This window comes from Pelodiscus sinensis, chromosome 28 (genome assembly GCF_052426305.1).
Source record: "Pelodiscus sinensis isolate ZL-2025 chromosome 28, ASM5242630v1, whole genome shotgun sequence".
Classification (NCBI taxonomy): domain Eukaryota; kingdom Metazoa; phylum Chordata; order Testudines; family Trionychidae; genus Pelodiscus; species Pelodiscus sinensis.
The window spans coordinates 17,480,094-17,499,646 of NC_143079.1; the positions used below are offsets into that span (position 1 = coordinate 17,480,094).

Below are 19,553 nucleotides of genomic sequence, written 5' to 3' on the forward strand. Positions count from 1 at the left end.
GCGCAAGAAATTCAGGTTGCCTGTCTACATTGGCCTCTTCTGGAAGAGCTCTTGCGCAAGAGGGCTTATTTCTGAGTGGGAGCATCATAGTTCTTGTGCAAGAAGCACTGATTTCATACATTAGAACATCAGTGTTCTTGCGCAAGAACTTGCAGCCAGTGTAGACAGGCAGCAAGTTTTGGCGCAAAAGCGTCTGCTTTTGTGCAAGATCGCGCCAATGTAGATACAGCCTAAAGGTATATTTATAAAAAGAAAGAAAGGGTAAGACTTGAAGGAATCAAATGCATATGCCTATTGCAAAGTTCTTGGTGCAGGTTTGTTGCAGAGGTAGAATAATCTGTTGGTTTTAATCAAATCTCTGGAATATACCATGTTAGGATGGATCATTAATCTTTTTAAGCTTCAGTTCACAGCAAAGATCCTCTAGAGGTGATGACAAAATGGAAGAGCCCTCGGAGCCCTTCTATATCCTTGGAGGAACTCCCTGTGCCCTCCTTACACCCTTGCCTACGTGGAGGGACTCCCATTATTCTCTGTGGAAAAATACAGCTACAACATAGAGTTTGTCACATGATCAAGTCACCTGCCCATGTATCACTCAGTCCTCTTCAGGCAGCAGCCATTACTTAGATGCTGGTCTGAATGTTTACAGCAAAGCTCATCTGATGTGGGTTGGCACCACTAGGTGGTGCTTTTCACATTGGTTTTTCCGAGCCTCCTGCTGATATTGCCCAAAAGCAAACATTTGGGCTACGTCTAGACTGGCATGATTTTCCGCAAATGCTTTTAACGGAAAAGTTTTCTCATATAAGATCGTCAGTGCTTTTGCGGAAATACTGTGCTGCTCCCGTTCGGGCAAAAGTCTTTTTCCGAAAGACATTTGCGCAAAATGGCCAGTGTAGACAGCACAGTAGTGTTTTCCGCAAAACAGCCCCAATCGCGAAAATGATCGGGGCTTTTTTGCGGAAAACTGCGCCTAGATTGGCCACTGACGCTTTTCTGCAAAAAGTGCTTTTGCGGAAAAGCATCCTGCCAATCTAGACATGCTTTTCTGAAAATGCTTTTCACGGAAAACTTTTCTGTGAAAAGCATTTTCGGAAAATCATGCCAGTGTAGACATAGTCCCCCTGTATAAAACTATGGCACGCCCACATCTTGAGTACTGTGTACAGATGTAGTCTTCTCACCTCAAAAAAGATATTTTGGCCTTGGAAAGGGTTCAGAAAAGAGCAACTAAAATGATTAGGGGTTTGGAACATATGAAGAGAGGCTAAAGTGACTGGAACTTTTCAATTTGGAAAAGAGGAGACTGAGGCGGGATATGATAGAGGTATATAAAATCATGAGTGGTGTGGAGAGGGTGAATAAAGAAAAGTTATTCATTATTTCCCATAATATAAGGACTAAAGGACACCAAATTAAATTAATGGGTAGCAGGTTTAAAACTAACAAGCGAAAGTTCTTCTGGACGCAGCACATAGTCAACCTGTGGAACTCCTTGCCAGAGGAGGCTGTGAAGGCTAGAACTATAACAGAGTTTAAAGAGAAGCTAGATAAATTCATGGGTTGGGTCTACACTGGCGTGATCTTGTGCCAAAGCGTCCGCTCTTGCGCAAAAACTTGCTGCCTGTCTACACTGGCTGTGTGTAAACGGACATTCTACTGTATAAAATCAGGGCTTCTTGCACAAGAACTATGATGCTTCCGCTCAAGAATAAGCCCTCTTGTGTGTAACCCTTCTGCCAGGCTGAGTAAATAGCAGCAAGGGCCGGGTTCAGTATCTAGGGGTCTCCTCCCAACAAGGTAATACAACACTGGCTCGAGCCCCCACCCAGTGACCTGGGAAATCTTACATACACTTCTGGGTGCCTCAAAAGAGGTAATTCTTCCCCTCTCGCAAGCACAGAGCCTCAGTATACAGGCAGTCCCCGGGTTACTTACAAGATAGGGACTGTAGGTTTGTTCTTAAGTTGAATCTGTATGTAAGTCGGAACTGGCGTCCAGATTCAGCCGCTGCTGAAACTGACCGCCAGTTCTGACTTACATACAGATTCAACTTAAGAACCCCAAGACAGCTGCTGCTGAAACTGATCAGCCACTGATTCCAGGAAGCCCGGGGCAGAGCAACTGTGCCTCGGGCTTCCTGTAGTCAGCGCTGGTCAGTTTCAGCAACGGCTGACTTGGGGACGCCTGGGGCAGAGCAGCTGGGGTGCTGCTGGGTTGCTCCAGTAGCGCCGCTCCTCGGCGCTACTGGACCAACCCAGCAGCACCCCAGCTGCTCTGCCCCAGGCGTCCTGATTCAGCCACTGCTGAAACTGACCAGCAGTGGCTGAATCAGGACACCTGGGGCAGAGCAGCTGGGGTGCTGCTGGGTTGGTCCAGTAGTGCCCAGAGCGGCGCTGCGGGACCAACCGGCAGCGCCCCAGCTGCTCTGCCCCAGGGTCCACAACAAAAGCCTGGTCTTCTGGGGGGGGGGGGGCACACTAGCTGCGCCCCCCCCCCAGCAGACCAGGGACATGGGGAGCAAAGCCGCAGTGGCGGGGTGCCTCGCCTCTGAGGCTTTGCTCTGGCGCGGGACCCACCGCCGCTGCGGCTTTGCTCGCGGTGCCCCTGGTCTGCTGGAGACGGTCCCCAGCAGAACAGGGGCACCGGGAGCAGCTTTTCTCGCCCCGGAGGTCGAGGTGGCTGACCGCTGCCTGCGATCTCCGGGGCGAGAAAGCCCCGTTCGTAAGTGCGGGTCCGACGTAAGTCGGATCGGGGACTGCCTGTAGTAGCAAACCTTTAATAACATGAGGTAACCAACACCACAACTCGGATTTACAGACCCAGATTTACAGACCCAGACTAAACACGAGCAAAGGCCCTCCCCCCAGCCACAAATCCCCCCAAAGTCCCAAAAGTCCAACACCCCAAAAGTCTCTGCCCCGGCTCAGTGCTGGCCCAGGGTTCACAAGTTCACCTGGCAGAGTTTCACCATCCCAACCTGGAGGGGTGGGCATGGGATGGGCATCGATGCACCTTACCTGGTCCGGTGGTGGCTCCGCCTGTCATCCAGTGAGCCGCCTTCACTGTCCGGCTCTGCCAACCGTCTCAGTCCATGCTCCTGGCTGCCAGCTGGTCTCAGTCCATGCTCCTGGCAGCCAGGTCACAGCTGCCGCTCCTACCAGCCTGCAGGTCATCCCACCAGCCTGCAAGTCATCCCGTCAGCCCGCACTTGCAGGTCACCCCAGCAAAGCACTCTGCTGTCCACCTGCACTTGCTGGTTGTTCCTTGCAAGCTGCTCTGCTAGTAGCCCAGCACCAGGCTCCCCACAGCACACAGTGATTTCAGCTCATAGCAGATGAGCCTTAGCACTAGTACTCTACTAGCCTATAATGAAACTGACTCCACACCTCACAACTAGATTCCTAATAGAATCCAAATTAACTCTGATATTCCAAAGTGGAGGGGAACAATCAGTGTTGTTCAGGCCCTCAGACAAAGCCCCACCATCAGGTACAAAGACCAGTCCCCAGTCTCTCTCAATTTGACTGGGTTTGGAACCCATGCCCCTTGTCTAGCGAGTGCTACTTAGGTTATGGCGAAGCCCTCTGTCATAAACAGTTCCACCATTCCATTGTCCTTGATTCGCATAATCAGGGTAACAACACTTTTATCTCCCCTGCCTCAATAACAGAGAGACGGGGCTCCCACAGTGGCCAAAGTGACCATTTGGGCTGCTGTGAGTACATACTAGACAGGGTGGGTGTGTCTATGCAAATTGAGCTCAGCCCCTGAGGTCTCTTTGCACCACTTGCCACAATTCACCACCAAATGTCAGGATAGAGTTTACCCTGACCCTGCTTACATCTGCAAGAGCTCTTCCAGAAGAGGCCAGTGTAGACAGGCAACATGAATTTCTTGTGCAAGAAAGCCCGATGGTTAAAATGACCATCAGAGCTTTCTTGCGCAAGACAGCGTCTACACTGGCAAGGATGCTCTTGCGCAAAAGCACATGCCAGTGTAGACACTCTCTTGTGGAAGAATTTTTGCACAAGAACTCTTCCACAAAAGGGTTCTTGCGCAACAAGCTGCCAGTGTAGACGTAGCCCCTGGAGATTAGGTCCATAAAAGGCTATTAGCCAGGGGGTAGAAATCGTGTCCCTGGCCTCTGTTTGTCAGAGGCTGGAGATGGATGGCATGAGAGAAATCGCTTTATCATTGTCTTCGGTCCACCCCCTCTGAGGCACTTGGTGCTGGCCACCATCGGCAGACAGGCTACTGGGCTAGATGGACCTTTGGTCTGTTACCCGGAGAGCTGGGGTAAACAATTGCTGTGCTATGGGCTATGCAATTTAATTAAAGCCTAAGGTGCCCTCCCACAGAAGCCAGATTCGGCCTGGTATCCTGTATCTAATCACCAGGGAAACAGCTTAGAAATCACCAAACAACAAGAATTTAGGGCCAAACCATGTATTTTAAATGTAAGACCAAACATTAGCAAACAGCATACAACTCAGCAACAGTCCCACCCTAACCCTGGAAAAGAAGAAGATAGAAGAGTCCCACACACACAAGGGTATACATTACATTCAACGCGGCGATTGATGTTCGATGTCCGTGACCTTCAACCTTGCGGCTAGTGAAAAGCCTTAAGGGAGGACAAACGGAGCGATCCCTCGATGGATACTTCTCGCCTCCTGCGAGCTGACGCTTGGTGGGCACCGGATCCTGTCCAAGTATCCGTAAGCAAGACAGTGTTATAAGTCCCAAAGTCTTAGTGGGAGCGGAAAAGGCTTCCCTTATTCCAGTTAACGTCACTGGCAGTGGGTAGTCTTGTCAGACTGCAGGCTGGAACCTTGGCCTCCTCCGGGTAGACGATGACACAGGGCAATGATGATTACAGACGCACACACAGGACATGAAGGGGGCCAAAGAACACGAATGCTCTTTGACAAGGGTATATAAACATCTCATGGCGGGAAAACCATGAAGAGAGCGGGGTGCAGAGAACTAGAGCTGGGTGCATAAAACTTGGGTGCCGTGTGCAGAGAATGGGTGCACACACAGGCAATTGGGCGGTGTGCACAGCCTTTGGTGCTGAGTGCATAGGTTTAGTGCTGGGTGCACAGCATTCTTTTACCCGTTTTGGCGGGAAAACTGCTTTGAGGGAAAAAGAACCCCTCAGACTCCGTTTTATATTATGCCCAGGCAACAGGTCTGACCCAGTACGGCCATTCTTATGTTCTTATCCACTCAGGCTCTGTCTACACTGGACCACTTATTCCGGAAAATCAGCCGCTTTTCCGGAATAAGCTGCGAGCTGTCTACACTGGCCCTTGAATTTCTGGAAAAGCAACGATGCTCTACTGTACAAAATCAGCCGCTATTCCAGAAAAACTATTCTGCTCCCGCTCGGGCATAAGTCCTTATTCTGGAACACTGTTCCGGAAAAGGGCCAGTGTAGACAGCCCAGTAGTCTTTTCCAGAAAAAAGCCCCGATCGCGAAAATGGCCTAAATCTTCAGCCATACCGTGTTGGGCTTTGGGTCTACCCACCCTGGGTCCTGCTCCCCCCATACCTGCCTCAGGTCCTTGGGTGTACCCACCCCATGTCCTGTGTCCTCAGCCATACCTGCCCTTGGCCATACTCACCTCCCCGCACCATCAACTATATCCACCCCAGGCCACAGGCCCTCAGTCATACCTGCCCTGGGTTCTCAGATGTACCCACCACTGGAGCCTGGGTTCTCGGCCATACCTGCCCTGGGTTCTCAGCTATTCCTGCCCCTGTACCTGGGTTCTCAACTGTATCCATCCCAAGTCCTGGGTTCTTGGCCACACTTGCCCTGGTTTCTCACCTGTACCTTTTCCAGGCCCTGGTTTCTCAGCTGTACCCATCCCAGGGCATGGGTGTTGTCCTTAAGAGTACTGCATGAGATCTTTTCAGGGCAAAAAGGCAAAACACCATATTTATTGGTAGCACATATATCAATCAACACTTATCATATGCATATGATAACACAAGCACACCCCATCTTCTTGTTGTTACCAATAATTGTTCCCTCTAACTGCACTGGCCAGGTGAGTTAGGTGGGGGAGGGGTAGAGGGCTTCTGCAGATCTGGCTAGGTGCTCCCATGTTGACAAGACAAAAACCCAGGGTCCCTCTGCAAGATGCCTTAGATTTATAGTGTCTTCCCTCTCCTGCAGATCTCCACCAGTTGGTCATCACATGCATATGCATCATCTGTAAGAGTCATCATATGCATATGCAGTTAAGTGATAGAAATGTAGCCGTGTTAGTCTGGGGTAGTTGAAGCAAAATGCAGGACAATGTAGCACTTTAAAGACTAACAAGATGGTTTATTAGATGATGAGCTTTTGTGGGCCAGACCCACTTCCGAAAGCTCATCATCTAATAAACCATCTTGTTAGTCTTTAAAGTGCTACATTGTCCTGCATTTTGCTTCATATGCAGTTAAGACATCTGTGGCACCTTCTTTTGGGTGGTGTCTCAATGCTGCCACATTCTCCTTCAAAGAGGGTGCTTCCAAAAGCTGGCACTTGCTGCTGACTCCCAAAGTCCCATATGTCCACTCATCTTTCAATGAGCCCACTTCACAGATCCCATTGTTCTTCTCATTGTTCTTGGATCTGGCTTCCACCCCTCTCCAACCTTTGCAAGTGTCCAGAGGTGGTTGTCTTTCATGCCTTATCCATTCACACCTCATTCACTCAATAGGACAATCAATTACGCAAAACGGGGTACAAAGTCTACAAGATACAAGGTTTCTATGTAAAAAGACTTAATACAAAGTTTCTATGTTCTATATGAAAGTATACAAAGTTTCTATATAAAAGGACTTAATGTAACAAAGCTAAAGACGTAATACAATGCTAAAAGGACTTGATACAGAGTCAATTGATAAAAATGTCAATGAGAAAATAATTAATACAGAGATTAATGAGATGTATCTACATGGGTTCTTGGCTGTACCCACCCTAGGTTCCCAACTGTACTTACCCCGGGCTCTGGGTTGGGTTGTACCCACCGCAGGGCCTGGGGTCTTAGGTTATACCTGCCCTGGATTCTCAGTTGTACCTATCCCAGGGTCTGGGTTCTGGGCCGTACCCACCCTGAGTTCTCGACTACACCTGCGCTGGATGCTCATTTGTACCCACCCCAGGATCTGGCTTCTCAGCTGTACCTGCGCTGGGGCCTGGGTTCTGGGCTGTACCTGCGAACCCGGAATGTCCATGGCCCAGCTGTTGCCTGGGGCTACGAGAGGTCAATAAAAGGGCTAAGGGGCATGGGCTCTGTGCCAGCTGAAAGTTACCCCTCCCAGGAGCCAGCACCGCCTCGCCCGCACTCCAGCAGGCCGGCTCCCCTGCGCCCCGCCACCCGCACTGCGCCCAGCAGGACACCGCTGCGCAGCGCGCTTCCCTGCATCCCCCGCCAGCTTCTTCGCATCCAAACAAAACCGCGAAGAGGAGGAGCCCTGCCCCGCCCAGACCAGACCAATGCTCCGGGGGGCCAGGAGCCCTGGGGCCATGCGCATTGAAACTCTGCCCACCCTGCAAGCGGGAGCTGATCCGCCTCGGGGGCCACGTGGGCGCTTCCTGCCATCTGAGCACGCGCACGCCTGATGGACACAAAGCCCGGCCCGTCGCTAGGCAACGCGGGGCGTGTTCGGGCCAGGGCCAGGGCCAGCTCTTCGGGGGCGGACCCATGACGTAATATCGCATGGCCCCCTGGCCGGGGGTGATGACGTATGGGCGAGAGGGCCTCTTGAGAAGCAACGGCTCGTTCTTCAGCACTTCCGGGGTGTTCCGGAAGTACTTGCTGCCTTGGTTCGGACGTGCGTGCGGTGCTGCGTTTCCGCTTGGTCGCGGCCGGGGCCGGGTAGCTGAGGCGGCGCCATGGCTGATGTGACCGCGCGGAGCCTGCAGTACGAATACAAGGCGGTGAGTGGGGGCGGGGAGAGCAGTCCCCGGAGAGGGGCGCGGGCGCCCGGTTTTGGGGGAGACGACTAGGCTCTGCCGAGCTTTTCTCGGGCGGCCGGTACATTCCTCACTCCGGTTCCCCATCGGGGGAGGCCTGCCCGCCTGCTCCCTCAGCAGGTCCAGGGGCCTCGCGCTCAATCGGGGAGACTCCCGTGGACAGCAGGTGGGGTAAAGACTTGTCCCAGCCCTGTGGGTGCTGGTGCATAAAGGTCTCTAGCATCTGCTTTAGTGTCCTATTGAGCCTCGCCCCAGCCTGCTGAGGCTGCGTATTTCACACCCCAAACTTCTCCCACCAGCACCAGAGCAGGGCTGACATAAAGTTGAACCTTTGGTCTGCAAGGACCTCCTTGGGAAACCCCACTCTGCTGAAAATGGTTAGCAGTGTGTCTGCCTCAATAGAAGACCGAGCCACTGCCTCAGAGTAGTGAGTAGTGAAATCTTCCCAGTTTGGGTGGCTTTCCTGAAATGTCCCACTATATCCTTAGCCATCTTCTGGAAAGGCTCCTCTTATGATTGGCAGAGGCCTCAAGTTGGCTTTCCCCTTGTCCTGGGCCCTCCCTATCCTGTGGTAAGGGTTGCAGGACTGTTGGATAGCATCAAAGATTCCAGGCCAGTAAAAGTTCTGTAGCAGCCACTGCCTGGTGTGCTGGAGACCCTGGTTTCCCGAGAGTGGGATGTCACAGGTCAGGTACAGTAGCCTTCCAAGGTACTTTTTGGGAATCACCTACTGCTGCTGGACCCCCACCCCCTGCTATGACTCCACTTCCCTTGGGGATGGAATCCATTCCCGGTTCAGGAATCCCTTCAACCACAGGAACCTCTCCTTGCATTCTTCCCCCAGCAGTTGTGCTGCACTGAGGCCAGCCAGGTCCCTCAGCTTCTGTAAGGAGGGATCTTTCTGCAACTCAGCCTTGAGTTTAGCAGCCAGGGAAGGGATGGAGACCTGTTCCCCTTCACAGCCTGGGTCTGACATCACAGCAATGCCAAGCCTGGCTATTGGGAATTTTCTGCCAGTGTAGGGCCCTGTGCCCCCTTCAGGTTACCCTCACCAGGGCAGAGTGCCTCTTGCTGGCTTTGGCTAAGGGTAGTGACCAGAACACTGTGGGGTCCTTCTTCCAGATCACTCCCCATCAGCACCCCAGTGGGCAAGTGATGGTGCACCTCCACCTCTTTTGGGCCCTTTTAGCCCCCCCATTTCAGGTACTCTTGCTATGGGTACCTTGAATGGGGTCCTGTCTATGCATGTCAAAGTCAGGTGGGCATTGGGCATCATCAGGTCTGGTGCCACCACCTCAGACTGGGCCAGTATTACCATAGCACCCTTGTCCCAGTGCCCCATGATTTATTAGGCAACAGGGACATAGCGTAGAACAGGCTTGTCAGCAGAGCAACCAGAAGCAGTTATTGCAATCTGTCATGTGGGGGGGAGGGCAGAGCCAGGGCCTCCCCCTGCAAGGTTCCCGCTAAGTTTTTCCATTGTTGAGTGAAATAAATTTATGTGCACTGAGAAATGTGCAGATGTGCACCACCAATAGAAACACATGCTGTGGGCACTCTGCTAATCAGCTGGGCAGCATCTGAATCTCTGCTGGGCAGCTGCCCAAGCACTCAGTCTACAGGGAACACTATCCCCCTGCTTCCCTAAAATAGCTGAGATTAATCTACATCCCCAGCAGTCTTGTCCCAGTCCCCAGCTTGGCCTTTTCTCCAGTTTTTGTCCTGCTTCCTGGGCAGCAGGTGCTCTTTCTCCCCCACCCCGCTTAGGTTACAAAGGGCTTCAGCCATTGTGTACATGTAGGCAGCTGGGGTAGCTGCCTTCAGCTATGGGAATTTTGGGTTGTATTTTCACTATCTAGGTATTGATGTAGTGCTGTGAGAAACTGAGGCACACACATGGGATTACCATAGGACAGTAGCATTCACATGCGACATCATAAAGTGAATAAAAGCCCCCAGTTTGTCATACCATTCCTTTCTTTGCATCCCTCACTGGGTTAATTTTCTTTATTATATCCAACATAAGCTACTGGTAAAAAAAATTAAAAAGCAGAGTCCTGCAGCACTTTAGCAACTAACAAAAAATATAGATGGTCTCTAAAGTGCTGCAGGATTATTGTTTTTTACATTTTTTTTTTTCAGTTACAGACTAACATGACTACCTTCTGAAGTGTATAAGCTACTTGTATATGCTTTCTAGGCGTTTGAAGTCATTTCCCTCTCTCCCTCTAATTTGCTCTTGAATAGTTGATTCCTACTTCTGGTTGGCTACTGCTACCATCGACTTCTTAAATTTCCAGGCAAGCATTGCCCTGCTTTCCCTGTACTGACCCTTTTCCCTGTGACACTACTTATAAATATCTGCAAAGCTACCTCATTTCTTTTCAGATCCCTTCTCAAAACTGCTTTTTGCCGTGAGGCCTACAAAAAGCTTGATTGCTAGTGTGCTGAGACCACTATTGATTGTCAATATTAACTCATTGATTCTTTAAGCTGTGCTAGTTGTATCCATGAGGAGTTCCTAGTTTTATACTTGGATTGTAAGCTTTTGGGAGCAGAGATTGTCTTTTGTTTGTATAGCACTTGGCACCACAGGGTCTTGGCTTATGACACTAGGCACCACAGTAATGAGGATAATGTATAGGAATTTGTTTGATTTCTTCACACCTCTTATCTGCTCTTGTGATGTTATCCCTTTCAGAATTCTAATCTTGTACTGCAAGCTGATCGCTCCTTGATCGACAGGACCAGGCGAGATGAGCCTACAGGGGAAGTGCTCTCCTTGGTTGGGAAGCTGGAGGGCACTCGAATGGGGGACAAGGCTCAAAGAACAAAACCCCAGATGCAGGAAGAGAGACGAGCAAAGTGAGTGGGTTACACAGGAAATTGTTTTTCAGAGCTTGGAGTTTTAAGAAGCTAAATGGACAGAGCATTAAATTAGAGCATCCTTACTGCAGCATGGTATTCAGAAGTCTAATGCTGCACAGCTTGTGTAGGGATCTAGCCTTATGAATTTATAAGTATTTCCATGCTGCCTGGATCATTAAAGATACAGTTTAGTCATGGAGGTTTCAGATTCCATGATTTCTTAGCCACTCACCCTTCCCTGTACTCCCACCCCCCCATTATTTCCAGTAAAAGTCATGGACAGGTTGTGAGTGTCTATTACATTTTTATTGTCTGTGACCGCTGTGTTTTTTACTGAAAATAACTGACACAATCTCAACCTTAATTAATATGCAGTTATGTAGGGAAACTCAAAGTATGAAATTACAAATATTGCAGCTGATACTTTTATTTGGATTTAACTATGTTTATTTAAATGCAAGCAAATCTAGTGAACATGCCTATTTTTAGTTTTAAAATTTCCAGCACAACTTTAACCATTGCATCTAAGCTATCTGATATCTTCTGTGAAGGATAAATGACCCCTGATTAGAATGATAGCCCTTTTGTTTGGTAGGTGAGGCAGGGGGTGAGTGACTCTTACTGCATGTTGACCAGTTTAAAGTCAAATGTGGGGACAGGATTGTCCATTGTCTTCTGCCTGCCAAAGGACTAGCACAATTCGGAGAATGAACTTCATCTGCTGATTAACTTGTCATGTTTGCCTTTCCCTTCTTTCTAGGAGGAGAAAGCGTGATGAGGACAGACATGATATCAATAAAATGAAGGGTTATACATTGCTCTCTGAGGGCATTGATGAGATGGTGGGAATCATCTACAAACCCAAAACCAAGGAGACCCGGGAGACCTATGAGGTGCTGCTAAGTTTCATTCAGGCAGCCCTTGGGGACCAGGTAAGGATGGGCACAGACCTGTGAGGGCATCTTTGCTCTATCTGCTTGTGAGATGAAGGCACATCAGCTGATTGGAGTTGTCAGAACTCCCAGAGTGTGTGCGAGGCAAATAGCTGGCAGAGCTGCAGCTCAGATGATTGAGTAAGAGAGCCTTTGGATCCTCATGGCTAATCCTTCTCTTGCAAGCTGGTGACATTTATAACAAGTTGTGTGTGCTAACCCTCTTCATCTAGTCATGTCTCCTGAGATGGGGGTCTAAGCTCTGAGCAGGGTAGTAGCTGTTGCTGTTTCTCTGGTTGTCACACAGTGCTGCAGTGTCTTAAAGGGGAATGCTTCCAGCTGGGCTGATTTTTCCATGGAGATAATTTATTGCAGATAGCAAGCTGGATGCAGTTAGTCCATAAATGTGAGCCAGTACGGGCAGTCCCTGCCTTACGCGGATCTCACTTATGTTGGATCCGCACTTACAAACGGGGCTTTTCTCGCCCCGGAGCTCACGGGCGGCGGGTCGCCACCAGTGTCCTCCAGAGCGAGAAAAGCTTCTCCCGGTCTCCCTGGTCTGCTGGGGGGGTCCAGCAAAGCCGCTGTCCCCCCCAGCAGACTAGGGACACCCGAGCAAAGCTGCCCAGGTGGCAGGAGTCCCGCTCATTTGCCCCGGAGCAAAGCCGCCCAGGCAGCGGGACTCCCGCCGCCTGGGCGGCTTTGCTCCTGTCCCCCTGGTCTGCTGGGGGGGTCCAGCAAAGCCGCTGGACCCCCCCCAGCAGACCAGGGACACCCGAGCAAAGCTGCCGCCTGGGCGGCTTTGCTCCTGTCCCCCTGGTCTGCTGGGGGGGTCCAGTGGCTTTGCTGGACCCCCCCCCCCCCAGCAGACCAGGGACACCCGAGCAAAGCTGCCGCCTGGGCGGCTTTGCTCCTGTCCCCCTGGTCTGCTGGGGGGGTCCAGTGGCTTTGCTGGACCCCCCCCCCCCCCCCCAGCAGACCAGGGGGACAGGAGCAAAGCCGCGGAGCACGTCCGCAGTGGGACAGCCCGGGCGCGCTTGGGCTGTCCCGCTGTGGGCGTGCTCTGTGGCTTTGCTCCTGTCCCCCTGGTCTGCTGGGGGCGGGGGAGTGCAGCTAGTGCCCCTCCCCAGCTGACCAGGCTTTTCTTGCCTACCCCTGGGGTAGAGCAGCTGGGGACTGCTGGGTTAGTCCCGCAGCGCCGCTCCGGACCAACCCGGCAGCACCCCAGCTGCTCTGCCCCAGGCATCCTGATTCAGCCACTGCTGGTCAGTTTCAGCGACGGCTGAATCAGGATGCCTGGGGCAGAGCAGCTGTGGTGCTGCTGGGTTGCACCAGTAGCGCCGAGGAGCCACGCTACTGGAGCAACCCAGCAGCACCCCAGCTGCTCTGCCCCAGGTGTCCCCAAGTCTGCCGCTGCTGAAACTGACCAGCGGCTGACTACAGGAAGCCTGAGGCAGAGTTGCTCTGCCCCAGGCTTCCTGGAATCAGCCGCTGATCAGTTTCAGCAGCAGCTGACTTGGGGACGCCTGGGTTTCTTAAGTTGAATCTGTATGTAAGTCAGAACTGGCATCCAGATTCAGCCGCGGTTGAAACTGATCAGTTTCAGCAGTGGCTGATGCCAGTTCCGACTTACATACAGATTCAACTTAACAAACCTACAGTCCCTATCTTGTACGTAACCCGGGGACTGCCTGTATTATGGTTCCCCAGGTGAGGAGTGGCAGGGCTTACCTCAGTAGGGAAATGCACAGTCAAGTACATTTCCCCACCCTTCCCTCCCCCCAATTAGATGAGCTACAGCTGTTCTCATTTCTCAGTTAAGTCCTTCAGTGGCTATTAGCCAGGATGGGTGGGACTGGTGTCCCTAGCCTCTGATTGTCTGGAAATGGGTGACAAGGGAGGGCTCATGTGAGGATTAGCTGTTGTGTTCCCTCCCTCTGGGGCATCTGGTATTGGACACTGTCAGCAGACAGACTACTGAGATAGATGGGCCGTTGGTCTGACCCAATGTGGCCGTTCTTATGTTCTGCAGCCTCGTGACATTCTCTGTGGAGCAGCTGACGAGGTCTTGGCTGTATTGAAGAATGAGAAGCTGCGAGACAAAGAGAGGCGGAAGGAAATTGATTTACTCTTAGGACAGACTGATGATACCCGCTATCACGTGCTGGTGAACTTGGGCAAGAAGATCACAGACTATGGTGGTGACAAGGAGATCCAGAACATGGGTAGGAGTCACCCTTGAGCTTGTGTCTGGACTGCTCCCTTGCATTATTTTACAGAGCATAGTACACAGGTTGTAAGCAATAGATGGTGTGCAAACAGGGCACAATGCCTGTATATGGGGAGGCTAGAAAGTGTGGTAGGCTGAGATCAGGCTTGCAAAATGCTTCTTTGGGACTTGATGATAAATAGTTATTGCGCTTAGACTAGTGTGTATGTTTTAATTGCTAAGTCATGCATACAACTTTGAGAGTCATCTGTGGCAACAGACTCTGGATAAATTCTTAGGCCTTTGATTCAATTCCTGATTGTCACATGTGAAACAAGTGGTGTCTTTGCCACTCAGCCTTTCATGGGAATGTATACATATTCTGGCCTGTCCCTGTGGGTGTTCTTCATGTTTTAGATCCGGGTGGGTAATCTAAGGTTTGGGAGGCAGATGCGCCCCTCAGCTTTCCTGGATCTGGCCCTCGGGGCTCACACCCCAACATTGAGGAGCCTGTTCTGGTTCTCCAGCCCCCCCCCCCCCCATTATCTCTTGCGGGGCTGGAGCAAACAAAATCTAATAGCCTAGACCACTGTGCGCCCCCCCCCCCCCCCCCCCCCCCCCCACAGGCTCAGGTGTGAGGGAAATGTGGGGATTGTCTTTCTCCTTCTGTCAGGGGCCATGTCAGTGGGGGGTTTGGTTTTTTTGTCTGCTTCTCACTTGTGTGCAGTCCTCAAATGATTCTTCTGTAGGTCAATGGCCCTCCACCCAAAAAAGGTTCCTCACCCCTACTTTAGATGGTGCTGGTGCTCCTGCATTGTAGCAGTACAAAACAGGATAACTAGGCTGAACTTGGGTTGTACCATTCTAACTTTGTCCCGCTTTGCAGATGATAACATTGATGAGACATATGGCGTGAATGTTCAGTTTGAGTCTGATGAAGAGGTAAGTGACTGGATGCTTTTAAGGTAGTGGCTGAACTGTCACTCTTCTTTGTGCTCTTTGTTGTAGACAGGGCTTAGGTACTTGGAGCTAGAATTTGGCTCAATCTTAGGCATGTTGGCCAGTGAGGCCAGGCCAGGCTAGAAAATTAGACACTGCTTCTTAGAACTGGAAAGATTTGTAAATTATTGTAATGAGCTGTACCTCTTTTTCACAAAAATGTGCCTGAATTCTATGACTTGGCTTTGATCAGCTGTCAGACTTCCTGACCTCCTCAGCAATCCCTTGCAGTTTGAAACTTGGTATTTCTCTAACTTCCTGTTTCCTGTAATACCTTTTCCAAATGTGAGCCTTTGGGAATATTTTATATAATTGCTCTTCTGTAATATTGATCCAAGTGAGGGTCTGAAAAAAATTGCCTTGGCTGTGGTGAGTGGAGACCCTTTTGGGACTGTCACCTGTTGTGCTGAAACCCCATTATTCCTGTTTTTCCTGGGAACCCTGTAATCCTGTCTTATTGAGCTCTGCTCTCCAGCCTGCTTCAAAACCAGGATAGAACCACATCCCTAAGACTGCAGATGCATGCTGAAAGCAGTACATTGCGAGACCTTTTTCCCAGTGCTCAGGTACACAGCCCCTCTGGCAGCTCAACTCTAGATCAATCTGTCTTGAGCTGTATAAACATCTGTACAGTGTAAGCTCATTAAATTTGCCCCTTCTCAGTGTAAAGGGAGAGATGCAGAGGTTCCTGCTCTGACAGGTAGTAATTACTTACACTGGATTTATTACTAAATAAAAGTGACTTTATTAAGTATAAAGACATAGGATTTAAGTAGTTATAAATAGGCCCCTACCAAATTTGCTGCCATGAAAAACATGTCACGGGCCATGGAATCTGGTCTGTTGTGTGCTTTTACCCTTTCATGGGGTGAGGATGTTAGAGAGTTTCCCAAACCTGACCCGTCCTTTGTAGGTGACAAATCTGAGGAATTGTCACAGATTGAAGTGTCATTAGAGGAGGTTTTGGAATTAGTTGATAAACTTAACAGTAACAAGTCACCAGGACCAGATGGCATTCACCCAAGAGTTCTGAAAGAACTCTTACGTGAAATTGCGGAACTACTAACTATGGTTTATAACCTATCCTTTAAATCAGCTTCTGTACCCAATGACTGGAAGATAGCTAATGTAACGCCAATATTTAAAAAGGGCTCTCGAGGCAATTCCAGCAATTACAGACCAGTAAGTCTAACGTCAGTACCGGGCAAATTGGTCGAAACAATAGTAAAGAATAAAATTGTCCAACACAGAAGAACATAATTTGTTGGGCAAAAGTCAACATGGTTTCTGTAAAGGGAAGTCATGTCTTACTAATCTATTAGAGTTCTTTTGAAGGGGTCAACAGACATGTGGACAAGGGGGATCCACTAGATATAGTATACTTGGATTTCCAGAAAGCCTTTGACAAGGTCCCTCACCAACGGCTTTTACGTAAATTAAGTTATCATGGGATAAGAGGGAAGATGCTTTCATGGATTGGGAACTGGTTAAAAGACAGGAAACAAAAGGTAGGAATAAATGGTCAGTTTTCTGAGTGGAAAAAGGTAACTAGTGGGGTCCCCCAAAGGTCTGTCCTGGGACCCTTCCTATTCAACTTATTTATAAATTATCTGGAGAAAGGGGTAAACAGTGAGGTGGCAACGTTTGCAGATGATCCTAAACTGCTCAAGGTAGTTAAGACCAAAGCAGACTGTGAAGAACTTCAAAAAGATCTCTCAAAACTAAGTGATTGGGCAACAAAATGGCAAATGAAATTTAATTGTGGATAAATGTAAAGTAATGCACATTGGAAAAAATAACCCCAACTATACATATAATACTATGGGGGTTAATTTAGCTACAACTAATCAGGAAAGCGATCTTGGCGTCATTGTGGAAAGTTCTCTGAAAATGTCCATGCAGTTTGCAGCGGCAGTCAAAATAGCAAACAGGATGTTAGGAATCATTAAAGGGATAGAGAATAAGACGGAGAATATCTTATTTCCCTTATATAAATCCATGGTACGCCCACATCTTGAATACTGCATACAGATGTGGTCTCCTCCTCTCAAAAAAGATATACTGGCATTAGAAAAGGTTCAGAGAAGAGCAACTAAAATGATTAGGGGTTTGGAACGGGTCCCATATAAGCTGAGATTAAAGAGATTAGGACTTTTCAGCTTGGAAAAAAGGAGACTAAAGGGGGGTATGATAGAAGTATATAAAGTCATGAGTGGTGTGGAGAAAGTGAATAAGGAAAAGTTATTTACTTGTTCCCATAATATAAGAACTAGGGGCCACCAAATGAAATTAATGTGCAGCAGGTTTAAAACAAATAAAAGGAAGTTCTTCTTCACACTGCGCACAGTCAACCTGTGGAACTCCTTGCCTGAGGAGATTGTGAAGGCTAGGACTATAACAGGGTTTAAAAGAGAACTAGATAAATTCATGGAGGTTAAATCTATTCATGGCTATTAGCCAGGCTGGGTAAGGAATGGTGTCCCCAGCCTCTGTTTGTGAGGGTTTGGAGAGCAGCGTTTCCCAACCTATGGGTCAGGACCCAAATATGGGTTGCCATTACATTTCAAAAGGGTTGTCAGGTGTCTCCCCGGATGGCTCTTCAGGAGCCATTCACACACTTTTAGAATTGCCCTCGGTCACCAAGTCTTCCTGAATTGTCAAAATGGGTCCCCATCTGGAAAAGGTTGGGAACCACTGGTGGAATGGATGGCAGGAGAGAGATGGCTTAATCATTACCTGTTCGGTTCACTCCCTGTGGGACACCTGGCATTGGCCACTGTTGGCAGACAGGATGCTGGGCTGGATGGACCTTTGGTCTGACCCAGTATGGCCATTCTTAAGTTTTCAAGTGATGGTCTTGACTGGGGACATTAAAATGCGTGTAAGTAACCATGTAACTGCTAAAAATTTCCCTGGAGCCAGCTTTTACTGTGTACTGGGAGCCTTCATGTAACCATGAACATTAACTGATGAGCCCAAGCTCATTGGTTAACTTTTTACATGGTTACACTTTCAAGTCAGGAATAGAGATGTGAAAGGAATTTCAGGGGGTTTGTAAGGTTGTTAAGGTGTCATGGGATTTCAACCCTTGGCTTTCAGAGCTGGATAGCCAGAAAGTGGTAGCTCCTGGCAGGAGCCCAGATCTAAAGGCAGCACTGTAGAAGAAAGGGTAGCAATACCATGCCATCCTTCTGCGCTGCTGCTGGCTGTGTTTCTGCCTTCAGAGACACTTCCAGCAACAGTGCAGAAATAAGGATAACTATACCACAGTCCTTCTCCCTCCATCACATCAACTTTTCATCCCCTCCCAAACTCCTTTTTGAGTCAGGACCACTACAATTACAACACTGAAAGTTCAGATAGAAATATTGACATTTGGGGGGGGGGGGGGGGGGGGTTTAAAGTTAATCCTATCATGAAATTGATCAAAATGGATTGTGAATTTGGTAGGGCCATAGTCATAAGAGGTGGCACTCAGAACAAAGTATCTTGATAAGTTACCTAAACAGACATACAAACCAAGCTTAGTACACTAAAGAAACTGGTTACATGTAATCTCAACCTAAATATGGTTCTAATAATCTTCTTCACAGGACAGACATCCTTCCGGCCTGGTCTCAGTTCCTTCCCCCGGTTCAGTTTCCAGCAGTCATTTGGGTGGGGTAGCTGGGGATAACGGATGACCTTGATTATCTTAGTTCCTATCCTTAAATAGGATTTGCATAAGCCAGGAGTCCTTTTGTTTTATATCTTGATTACCCCTCTGCCCCATCTTCTCATGGAAAATTACAGATTTCCTGATGGGTTCCTGTATCAAGGTAACATGGTCACATCTCTCTGTAGAGCACCATATCCATTCTTGGCAGAAAGGTTCAGGTTTTCACAGTTCATTATCTCTTGCTGATATCAGTATTGTAGCCTCTTTCATTGTTGTACCTGACATTTCAGCAGTAGGTGTGACCCAAAGCAGCAAATATTAAATTACAGATACCTAGGTCAATATTTCTAACATCTACAAAAATTATACATATATAGAAATGGGATAATCATATTCACTGAATTGTAGCCTCTCCAGTGATGAGCCATCTTGATAAAGCATATTTCAGTTATGACATTCCTATCATAAGCATATTTTCATATAGCACATGGAATATTACTCACAGGCACCACTTATTTTCAAGGTTCTGAGGTGGGAAAGGACTGGAACTACTTGTATGCACTAGTGGGTTCTGAGGAAACAAGTCAGTTGAGTTCTGTCAGCACATGCTTCCACTGGGCTTTCTGCATTGTGTAAAACACAGCTAACCCAAGGGACAAGCTACTTCAGGGTAGGGATGTTAAATTTTGATTAATCAAATAGTTGATGGAATTTGCATCGACTATTTGATTAGTCAATAAGGGCATCTCTGCCTTTGAAATGCAGCAAGAGCTCTGTCAGCTCTTTGCTACGTTTTGCTGGCCCCATGCTCCCTGCTTTTGAAATGTACAAGAGAGCTCTGGGGAGGGGGTCCTGTGCATTTCAAAAGCAGGGAGCATGGGGCCGTGCTTCCCACGGTGCTTCTGC

General features: G+C 49.0%; 1 protein-coding gene and 1 long non-coding RNA gene across 2 annotated transcripts in view; one reads left to right on the forward strand and one right to left on the reverse strand.

Annotated features, from left to right (window-relative positions):
* Nucleotides 1-4,436: 4,436 nt before the first annotated feature.
* Nucleotides 4,437-7,673, reverse strand: LOC142820931 (uncharacterized). The gene is made up of 2 exons (XR_016348008.1): nt 7,555-7,673; nt 4,437-6,227 (listed from the first exon to the last, which is right to left on the reverse strand). It is a non-coding gene; the product is annotated as an uncharacterized LOC142820931 (long non-coding RNA).
* A 114-nt stretch (nt 7,674-7,787) lies between these two features.
* SNRNP200 (small nuclear ribonucleoprotein U5 subunit 200) overlaps nt 7,788-19,553 on the forward strand; it is a 49,513-nt gene continuing 37,747 nt past the window's right edge. The window contains exons 1-5 of the mRNA XM_075910768.2: nt 7,788-7,945; nt 10,683-10,846; nt 11,610-11,781; nt 13,814-14,006; nt 14,877-14,932. Of these exons, the coding sequence (XP_075766883.1) occupies nt 7,901-7,945; nt 10,683-10,846; nt 11,610-11,781; nt 13,814-14,006; nt 14,877-14,932 (630 nt within the window). The 5' untranslated portion in view covers nt 7,788-7,900. The remainder of the gene's footprint in view (nt 7,946-10,682; nt 10,847-11,609; nt 11,782-13,813; nt 14,007-14,876; nt 14,933-19,553) is intronic.